This window comes from Anomalospiza imberbis, chromosome 14 (assembly GCF_031753505.1).
Source record: "Anomalospiza imberbis isolate Cuckoo-Finch-1a 21T00152 chromosome 14, ASM3175350v1, whole genome shotgun sequence".
Taxonomy (NCBI): Eukaryota; Metazoa; Chordata; class Aves; order Passeriformes; family Viduidae; genus Anomalospiza; species Anomalospiza imberbis.
Window position 1 is genome coordinate 19,178,891 of NC_089694.1, and position 10,578 is coordinate 19,189,468.

Below are 10,578 nucleotides of genomic sequence, written 5' to 3' on the forward strand. Positions count from 1 at the left end.
AGATAATGCTAGCAAAAGGAAAGAATGGCAAAACTGAGTGTTTGCTTTCTCTACACGAAACTGTCCAATTAAGTGGCGCTGTGGCAGAAGATTGCTGGGTTTTTCACAAGGATGAACGCTCCGGTCCATGGCGTGCGCCGCCCTCCGCCCCCGTTCCCGGCGCTGTGCCGCGTTACACAGCGCAGCTCCCGCGGAGATCCCCCGCCTCCGCAGCCTCCGCCTGGCCCGGGGCGCGTTCGGCGTCACCCGCTGCTCCCCCGGGCGGTTTCACGCCGCTAAAGGGCTGTGCACGAACGCCACGGCTCCGCTGGAACTGCCGGCCGCGGTGACATTCCCGTGTCCGCGGTCACCATCTCCCGACAAAGAGCCGCAGGGCCCGGCTTCCCCAGCGCCGGGCGAGGGGGACGGCAAGAGCTTACACTCAGCTCAGCCCGCGGTTCAGCACGCCCAGAAGCGCCAGGGAAGGCTGTGTCCACCCCCAGAAATGGCAGGGTGAGGGAGCGTGCTGGGCTCTGAACACCCAGTCCCCACGGACACCGAAGGTGCGGGCACAGAGACTGCTCCTGTTGTCCTGCCCCAGCCAGGCAAAGAAGAGGAAGTGACAGAAGGCAGGGTTTGGCCCGCTGATGTTTCTTAAGCGCCCATCACGGATTTCAGAGGACAACCTTTGCTCTGGGTGTTTATTAATTGTCCCTTCTGACCCGAGGAGAGGCCATACTGCAGCCTGCACACGGTTCTGGACTAGCTCTGCTCTTCTGGAACTGGTGCCAAGGTGCCCAGCAGCTCAGGAACCAGCAGCGCTCAGCTGCTGCAGCACTTGACCATCAGTTACTTGATGTTATCAAATCTGGTGTTCCCATCTCCAACTCTTCATCTTCCTCCTCGGACCAGCTCAAGCTGTCATCAGAGTCCTCATCCTGCACAGCCCCAGGCTCCTCTGTGTTTGCAGCTTCCTTCTCTTGCTCACCACAGGACTGCATTTTGCTTTGGGGGAGCTCCAGCCTGGCCCAGGAGCCAGGGCTGGCTTTGCAAAGCGTGATCTCCACCTTGGCTGGGACCATGCTCACAAAGCTCTTGTCTACATCAATGGTCTAGAGAGAGGGAAAGGTGCAGTGAGGCGGGCAGGGGAGGGCAGGCAGCTCATGCTCAGCCTTCCCTCTCTGGCAAAGCCCTGCTAGAGGAGAAATCTCCTCCTGCACCAGGAGAAGCCTGGGCTGCAGCTGAGCTGAGCTTCACATTATGTCTCAGCAGCACCACAGCCCTCATACAGAGCTCAGGAGAGCTCAGCTTGCCTCAGCCGCACTCGCAGCTGCGGCACAGCCTCTCCCCAGCAGCGAGCTGCGCTGACACACAGCCAGACCCACACCTGTCAGCTCTCTGCTGCCTGCAGGCACAGCCAGCACGCACCACAAATACAGACAAGAAATGCACATGCAAATTCCTGAGCCTCGCTGCTGCTCCCCAGTCAGCAAGCAGCTGAAAAATCAGTCTCATCTCTCAGACCGCAGCCTGCATGCAACTCACAGCAGGATTGTGGGGGAGCCAGGGACCTGCCGGGCCAAAGAACATTTGGGGCAGCCTGGGACCTAACCCAGAACACCTATAGGGCTGGCAGTGACCTCCACCTTTGACCCTAGCTCTGGATCAATCAGTGCAGGCACCTCAGCCTCCTCACAACCCATAAGGCATTTCCCAGCAGAGATGGCCATAAATGCCTGTATCTGGGCAACCCAGCCCAGGATGAAAAGCCCAGGCAGCCTCACAGAACAGCAGCCCAGCCCCATGCAGACTGCTGGAACAGGGAAATCAAAGCAAACAGGATCTTACCCCCCAGAGCTCCAGTTCTGCCTGGAAAATCTTATTACCTTCAAAGATGACATGAGCCTCAAGCTGAAAGAGCAACAGAAAATTATCTGAGAGGGTAGCACAGTACTGCCAGAGCTCTTCCCACAGACAGTGCAGCTGACTTTCAGCACCATATTGCATCCCACATCCTGGCTCCAGTATAATGGTCTGGTGATCCACTCAGCACCTGGCAACATTTCACCCCTTTCAGAGCAGGACAGGTTCACCTCTGTCACAGGTCAAGGGACTCAAAGCCAGCAAATCCACCCACTGAAGCTGAAAGCTGGGCAGATGCAGCAGTGAGGCCACCAGACTCTCAGCTCAGGGATGGCAGGTTAGCAGTGCCAGCCCTCTTTGCAGCAACAGGCCAAACAGGCCACCAAAGAGCACCAGGCACACAGCTGGCTCCTGGGTCTGCAAACTCAGGTGGGCCTGGAGAGTGCACATGCCCACCCCACTCACCACGGTGCGATTGGCCTTCACGCTGCTGAGGGCAGGCAGGGGGTTCTTGGCATAGACTGTCACCACCACCTGGCTGCTGGTTTGGTGCCAGTCCTGCCGGCACAGCACCGCCTTCTTGTCCTGCCGAGGAGAGGAGCCCATCACGGCACAGCTGGGGCTCAGGCACCGCCCAGAGGGGATGTCTGAGCCAGAGGATGCTCCCTTGCACATCTCCTTTGTGCTGGTTAGTTCAGGTTGGCACCAGCTAAGCAAGAACAAAGCCTGCCTTTCGTGCAGGTTTTTGAAGGGAGATGGTTCATGCCAAGGTAGGCAGTCCCTGCCATGCTGTCTGTCCCATGTAACATGGGACATCTCTGCTGTGCTTGGGCTTCCTTCAGGGTACTCTAACATCAGAGACATCTCCTTCTAGTTCCAGAGTCACTCTGCTATACTCAAGCTCCTAAGTGGTGTGCACAGTCAGGAAACTCAGCCAGGAGGGCAATGCAGGGGCTGTTACTGGACATGGATCATGCCACCATGCTACATTTGGGAGTCAGATGAGCCCCAGATGGCCGAGTTTCACCTTTGTCCACCTTGTCAGCACCACAGGCACTGACAGGCCTGTGTCCCCACCAGGCTCATTTCTGACCATCACAAGGAGACAGACGCCCTGCAGCCCTCCCCACTGCCAGCCAAAGAAATGCTCCAGGAGGAGTCCTGGCCCCAGATTTAGGTGACAATTAGCACAAAGCATCTGCATCACAACATCACAGTTCCTTCACAGCAGCCTCCTTTACATTCAGGATATGTGTTCTGCTCCAGAACAAAGAAGAGATTGGACTCAGAGAGGGCTGCTGGGAGCAGTGCTGACTCAGAGGAACACAGTGCACTTGCAGGGCTGCTTTGGTGCAACTTTCCCAGCTCAAGCTTGTTTCCAGTCAAGAACTTTCCTGGGGAAATTTACAGACACAGCATTGAGAATTGAGATCTTGTCCCCACTGCCCTGCCATAACACCATGTTGGTATGTGAATAAGATCCCTCCTGAGAAGCAGCTGCAGAGGGAAAGCCCTGTTAAAGCCAAATTCAGGTATCTGCAATCATCTGTCAAAGCCTTTGGGTTTTTTTGGTATGACTTTTCCTGTGCTCAGCCACCTGTCTCTGTGTGGCAGCCTACAATGCTGGCTATGCTGTGTCCAGGGCCAGGTCCTGCCTCGTTCAGATTTCTATTGCACATCTGCCCATTGGGTGTGAGAGCTGACACATCTTGTGAATGCAGAGCAGCATTTTAAAGGGCAGGTGGGTGAAGATTAGGCATTCAAACCCTGTGCGCTCATCTGTCAGCAATTACGAATATTAAGACAATTAAATGCAGAAACCTGTGTGAATGCAGAGCAAGGGAAGGAGCACTCTCAAATGCCAATAATGCCAATTGCTCACATGAGCTGCCTCTGCTGAGAGGCCCCTTACCTTCTTTTCTGTCCAGCAGTGACACCCACGGCTGCAGCCCGGCTGCTCCATAAAGGCACTGAAGTCTGTGGTTTTGATTCCACAGCAGCTCCAGTACTTCATCCTGAGGAGAGCAGGGTGACCTGAGTGAGGTCAGGAGCAGGAGAGGGGACCAGAGCAGGCTGGGGAGGGAGAGGAGCTCATAACCAGAAGCTGTCCCTGCCCACCTGTCCCCTCTCAGGGTGTCACCCACAACTGCAGGGGCCGTGCTGCTGGGGCCACACAGCCTTGCCATGCAGCATTTTCAGCCTGTGGCAGGGTCAGTTTGCTCTCTGCTAAAGGGTTGTTTCTTACCCCTCATGGAAGACAGGAATGCCAGGATGAAACGTACAAACCTCTGTGTTGCTCTCTGGGCCCTGGTAGATCTGTGAAAGAAGAGGAAAGTTCTGCCAGTGTCTCTGGCACAGGATGATGTGACACATGTGTCCACTCATCAATGCCCCTCCGTGTAGAGGGCACAGCACAATGCCCAACATCACCTTTTTGCCAGGTCCAGCACCTGTGAAGACTCACTCTGGGACCATGCCCAGCCAGCAGCCCAGCACTCGTCCCTGCTGCCTGCTGGCAGGGCAGCCACCCTGACCTTGCCAGGACCACAATGTCACCCCTGCCACCCTGCCAGCAGCCCTTCTGTACTCTTCTCCCAAACACAGCCTGTTCCCAGCCCAGGGCTTGGCAACACAAGGACAGTGGGCAAGTTTAGACACCACAGAAACTCAGTCTGAGGTGCAAGGGTTGATTTGTCATTGCTGTCCTTTCCCCTCCTTTCCAGAGCATGTCAGCCTTATGGCCTTTGCTGCCTCCTGCCTTTTGCTCCCCACTCCCTTGCTGCTGGTTTCCAAGCATGCTGTCCCTGTCACAGCTCAATCCCTCCCACTCATCCTCAAGGCAGGCAGTGCTCAAGGCAGACAAGGCAGCCTTGGGCAAGAGTGAAATTGGGCTGTGCTGCATCAGTTCAATGCAGGTGGGAATTGTTCCACATGCATTTTGCCTACGTGTCCAATCCTGAATATGTGCTGTATTTCACTGTGAGCAATCAGCAGCAGTGAAACACAAATGTACCACCAATCTGGAAGCCTCCTGCAGGAAAGTGGGTGGGACGTGACAGAGGTGGCTGCTCCCAGGGTGGGATGAGAATACAGAGCACGTGGGCACTGCCACCTTCCACCTGCCTGATACCTGCCCTGAACCTGGACCTGTAATGCTCCTGGCCACAAGGAGGGTAAAGATGGGACCCTGCTAGGTACTCACCGCCTTGCAGCCTGCGTTCTTGCACGTGGTGCCAGCTCTCACTTGGGCAGCCTCCTCACCTGCGAGAGCAACACAACTTCACCCAGGACACACACTGTCCATGCCTGCCCTCAAATCCTCCCCCAGCTCTCTGCCAGCTCCCCAGCTGAGCACAGACCATCCCAATGTGCCTCCAAGGTGCAGGTTTGCAGGAAGATGAACACGCAGCACTCAGTGACTGCCCTGAGCCTGTCATGCAAAACCCTGTGCTGAACTTGCCACGTGCAACTCCAGTGCCATCCATCAGCTTGTCCCTACCTGTACAACTGCTCTCGAGTGTCTTCTCCTCAGAGGACATGTTCAGTTTCTCCAGTGCCTGCTCCAGAGACCTGGATACTTTAATTGGCAGCAGTTGTCTTGGCTCATCAGAGCTGGGAAACAGCAGCAGCAGCAAAAGCCAAGTGGGTTTTTCTGTGATTTAAGTGTCCTTGCCTCTCCTGAGAGAGCAGCAGGGCAGGACACACACAGAAGTGACACAGCAGGGCAAGACTGTTAGCTGAGCCTATCTCACCTCGGTCTTTCCCGCAGCATCTTCTCAGCTGATTTTGGTCCTTGGACGATGAGCTCCTTCACTGGTTTGGCCTTTGGTTCATCTGAGGTCTTCTCTTGGCTGGAAGGCTCAGGGGGCTTCTCCTTGCTGTGAAACCCCTTTGTGCATCCCTGAGCAGCAGAGACAAGCCTGATGACTGCTTTGTCCTCCTCAGCCTGGTGGCTGTTCCCAAACTCTGTGAGTTTCCATGATGTGGTGGCTCAGTGTCCTGCAGAGATGGGCTCTGACCCTGCACTTTGGGAGCAGCACCCTTGCTTGGAGGGTCCTTGGAAACAGACAGCAAATCCCTGGCTGACAGGGGAGAAGGGACATCCCTGACACAGGACAGGGATGGGACAGGGATGGGACAGGACTGGACAGGGGCCCAAAGGAAAGGCTAGAGGAACAGTGGGTGCATTTGGGCTGGCAGGTCACTCACCTTTATGGAGAGGAACTCAGAGAAGTCCGTTGTGCGTTTCTTGCAACAAGACCAGCCCTAGACACCGGGATACGACAGGCTGGTCAGGGGTGGGCAATCCTGCCGGGGACAAGGTCGATCCCCGCAGCTGCAGCCCCACTCACCTTCAGGGCATCGTGGAAAATGGGGACACCTGGGTGATACAGGCAGGAATCTGAAAAGGGAAAACAGGGCAAAAGCTTTCAGGAGAAGCAATCCTGCCCACGAGCCACCTGCTCCAGAGCCTGCTCCTGCCACACGGGCCGCCGGCGCTGGGCTTGGCAGCTCGGGCGCAGCTCGGCAGCCGAGGCCACACTCCGGGAAAGCAGCGCACACCTCCCATTCCCTCTGGTGCAAGGCACACGAATTCACTCACCCTCGGCGTTGTGCTCGGGATCAAACCTCTGCCCGCAGCCCTTGTTGTAGCACAGCAACGCCATAGCTCTGGCGTATTCGCAGTGTCCTTCACTCCTTCCACAGAAATCGCATCAGCCTTCTCCCTGCCCGGGATCCCCCCTCTGCTCCCCCACCGCCTGCAGCCCAGGCGCCGGGAGGTGGCTTTGCCTATCTTTGGAGGCAGCTGTGCAAGGAGGCTGGTAACCGGAGACCGGGCTAAAGATGGACAGGCAGCTGCTGGGGCTTGGCGCCTGTGATGTCTCCACAGGCATTTCTGTGCTGGCCCTGTGCCCAGCAGAGGGAATGGGCACTGCAGGGTGGCCCCAGGCCCGGGGTGGCGTGCAGAGGTCCTACACCAGTGCCTGCCATCCTGCCAGGCAGCATCTGTCACGGAGGCATGGCATCACCCGGGCTTTGACCAGCCACGCTCGGACATCCCTGAAACTGAAGGGAAGACAATTCCCAGAGTCACAGGGCAAAACTCGTGCTGATCTCCCCCAGCCCCAGGAGGCACAAGCACCTGCTAAACAGAGGCACCAGCAGAGCAATGCTGTGCATGTGGTCGAGACATCTTTTAATGATGGCTCTTGTGCAGCCCAGGAGTAAGAGTGGTCAAGGGAAGGTTCTTGGCCAGACCTCAGAAGTAGGACACGGTGATTACGTGGGTGATTTTGATTAGATTTATGGCTAATACAGTTTTTAAATGCAGTATCTAAACAACAGCTCTACCATCTATTACAAAATATGGTATATACAGGAACGGTCCCTCTCATTGAGTGACAAGCTTCCATGAGACCCACTCACTTTCTAAACTTCTCAGAGAAATCTTGGTGTGGCTCAGACCAAATCTCAGATTTGGTTACAGTATTTGTCTAAAGGATTATAATATTCAGGTTTGGCTAGAAACATACAGATTTACAGTCTTTGACCTTGCAGAATTCACAATTACAAAGCTATAAGGCAACTTTGGACCCAATCTAGAATTTTATCTCTGTATTTGACCAGATCTTACAGTTTTTCACTACTCCTCCAAAAGTGAGTATGCTGTGTGTTCCTTGCATTCTGGCTGGACATACCCTGCAGGTGTCTCCAAGAGGGGCAGGGATAACAAACACCACCTAGAAGCTGCCTGTGACCTTGGGAGACAGCTTGCATGGTTGGCCCAGACTCCAGCAGCATTTTATACCCTTTTGCAGGTCGATGTGCACCACAGTCAATCACAAACAGTTCAGCTCCCCCATCTCTGGAATACATTAATCATGCAAGCATTCAGTGAGTTCCTCCTGCAAAACCTGCCTGATGTTTTCATCCTGTCCTAGGACAAACCACACTGCCCAGCACAGATTGTGGAAAGGGAGAAGGAAGGACACACACATGGACTTAGACCTGACTATCTTCCCTTGTCATCACATCAGGGATGAAAAATGCTCCCTGGAAGATCATTGTAATCACAAAAGAACACAAAATGTTACTCTGATCCCCTGTATGCAGAAGGAGTTTGCTCAGACCCCCTGCTCCCCTTCTGAGACCTAAAAGTCTTCCTCTACAAACAGGAAACTCTCCTGAGATCAAAGGTTTTACTTAGTTCCTCTTAGTGTCTAAATCAAATATTTTCTTTGTGCTGTTCCTGTTTGCAGGGACAGCTGTTTCCTGGGTGCTGCCCTGACCTCCAGGAGCACACAGCATCCAGGGACTATTTTTGTTCAGGAACTGGGGTCGATATAAGTCCTTGGCACTATCAGACAGTACAAAGAACGAGATCTGCAGGCAGAAGATGCCCAGAGTCTGCTCAGGAGGTGAGCCCACAGGGGTTGCCATGGCTGATGCAATTCTAACCCTGTACTACAATGTTTGTTTAACCTACTTAATCCCTCTACAAAGCCTGAAGAATTTTCTGTCATTCCAAGGGGATCTGCAGAGTTCAGAGTTAGGGTGAACTGTTGCCAGAATTCTGGAGCTTATCAGGGAGAAGACTCCAGATTATTTCACACTGTCCTGCTACTTTATCTCTAGCTCAGTTCTGCCACCCCCACCTTGAGATGCCCCAGCCAGCAGCAACATCAGGCTTTTCCTTGTCAGCTCCTTAGCAAGGAGCCAGCCCTGCTGCAGGGGAGGGCATGCATCACTGTCACACCTCTTTATACCTGGGTCACCTGTGTACAAACCAACATCCACCCAAAAGCTGGGAGGGAAACAGGAGGGCAGTGGGGAACTTGTCACACCCACATGATCCACGTGGCTTGAAAGCACTGTGCTGTCCCAGGTCACAATTGACCCAACAGCCCCAAAGGTGGGTAAAAAAAATCCTGCTGGCATCCAGAGCCTCTGCTTAGGTGAGAAAGATCGCTGGGGACCCAGGGAGCTGGGCAGAGGCCTGTGACAGGGGAGTTTGCCATCCTGGGGGCTGAGCAGAGCTATAGTGTTTCAGATCTCCCTGTTCTTTCCACAAGCTGTCAGCAAGGCTGCAGCTGTCACTGACCCCGTGCCAGTGAGAATATGGAGCTCAGGTTACCCTGCACACCTCAGAGGAAACGCCAACAGGCTGATGTGGCTGACACACATCACAGAGATAAACAGCAGGTACCCCGGGGGGACTGGGGCTGAGGCAACTCTGTACCTGAGACAGGAATCGAGCTCCCAGCTGCCAATTAAAAATAAAGCCTGTTTGCTTTATATACACTTAATTTCATATACAACAGATCAAAAAAGGAAGTAGAAAAACCAATAAGTTATTCTCAAATCTAGCTGAATGTGCTTGCCCTTGAACAATCAGGGTCAGTGTAAAACAGCCCTGCCAGGTCCTGGGGACAGCATGCTGGATACCTCCAGGGAAACAAACCCAGCTCACCCCTGACCCTTCAGTCATTCAGGATGCTCTGTGGAGCCACGGTAGCAGCGAGACGCTGTATTTCTAAAGCACAGAGTAATTCCTCCATACTAAAGGCTTGTTAGGCAAAGGGCTATCCCTGAAAAACATATCACTGCTATGTATGCAGCAGGCAGGATTAATGTTTTATTTATTTGGGCAATAAAATCTTTCTCAAAAGAACATGTGTTGAGCAATTCTGCAGCAATTCTGCCTGGCCATTCTTCAGGTAGCACTGCTAAGGAGTTATGTAGCACCTGTCCAAGGGGTCTGCACTGCTTGTACTCAACAGTTCAGAGAACAGGTTTGAAAAAGACCAGAAAACTACCAGAAATGGGGGTACAGGCAACCTCTCCATTCAAGACCACTGTTTTTCTGTAGCTTGGGTTATTACAGGACTACTGCTGCAACACTTCAGTCTCATTGGACAATTACAACCTCAAACTGGAACCAGCTACCCAGCTGACAAGGATTTTCTCCCTGAGTTCAGCCAGTGATAATTCCTTGGAGCTGAGTTACTCATTTAGGAGTTGGTTCACTGTGGTGCTCACTCTGAAGGCACATGCAATATTTGTCATCAAAAAGTGCCTTTTAGTCCTCAGTTGGAACCAGTCCAAAAAGAAGACTTCAGTCTACTCCCAAGTCCCAATTTTGTATCATTGGCTGGCATCCTGAATCAAAATCTGCTGGCTGAAATACCCTGAACTGGCACTGAGTGTGGGGTTTTAGCACTTTTCCTTTTGAGGGTCCTGTTGCCTTTATAGCAAGGTCACTGTGAGCTTATTTAGAGCAGAGCGGCCAAACTGAAGTGAGGGAAAGTGCCCCAAAACCAGTGCTGTGCCTGGCTGAGCTCCTTGGTTTCTTTCTCTCTTATTAATTACATCTGGCACTAGGTACCCAAGTCACAACCACGAGAAGAATGAATGATGGCTCCTTCCAGCAAGGCCACAGAAAATCACATCTTCCTTCTTTCAACCCCCAAAGGTAGCTCACTGGAGAAGTAGTTTAGCACATGCCATCACTTGCAGCTTTCTATGATAAATTAGAGCTGCTAGTGAGAGGCACCGTGCCAGGTAAAAAAATGAAATGTTTGTCTACTGCTTTGGTATGGCAAAATTATCCACATACCAGCTGGAATTTTCATTTATCTTTGACTCTTGCAAATGCATTCACTACTGTTGAAGAGGAAGCTGCATAAAGCACAAGTTGTAACTTCTGAGGTCCACAAACGATGGGGGATTAAAGTT

At 53.1% G+C, this 10,578-nt stretch overlaps 1 protein-coding gene across 1 annotated transcript; it reads right to left on the minus strand.

The window, feature by feature from the left end:
* Nucleotides 1-651: 651 nt before the first annotated feature.
* On the minus strand, nucleotides 652-6,596 carry ITGB1BP2 (integrin subunit beta 1 binding protein 2). Its single transcript, XM_068205291.1, has 11 exons — nucleotides 6,446-6,596; nucleotides 6,195-6,244; nucleotides 6,052-6,108; nucleotides 5,595-5,743; nucleotides 5,342-5,454; nucleotides 5,045-5,103; nucleotides 4,088-4,158; nucleotides 3,755-3,857; nucleotides 2,308-2,427; nucleotides 1,828-1,890; nucleotides 652-1,091 (listed from the first exon to the last, which is right to left on the minus strand). The coding sequence occupies exons 1-11, from the start codon at nucleotides 6,507-6,509 to the stop codon at nucleotides 825-827; spliced, it is 1,116 nt and encodes a 371-aa protein (XP_068061392.1). The 5' UTR covers nucleotides 6,510-6,596; the 3' UTR covers nucleotides 652-824.
* Nucleotides 6,597-10,578: the final 3,982 nt, after the last annotated feature.

Bases quoted from the DNA above. Each gene is read 5' to 3' on its own strand.
- ITGB1BP2 (XM_068205291.1), bottom strand. From the start codon at position 6,509: ATGGCGTTGCTGTGCTACAACAAGGGCTGCGGGCAGAGGTTTGATCCC. The intron at 5,744-6,051 runs GTGAGTGACCTG...TCTGCTGCTCAG, and splicing joins CTGAGTTCCTCTCCATAAAG to GGATGCACAAAGGGGTTTCA. The intron at 4,159-5,044 runs GTGAGTACCTAG...CTTCTTTCACAG, and splicing joins AGAACGCAGGCTGCAAGGCG to ATCTACCAGGGCCCAGAGAG.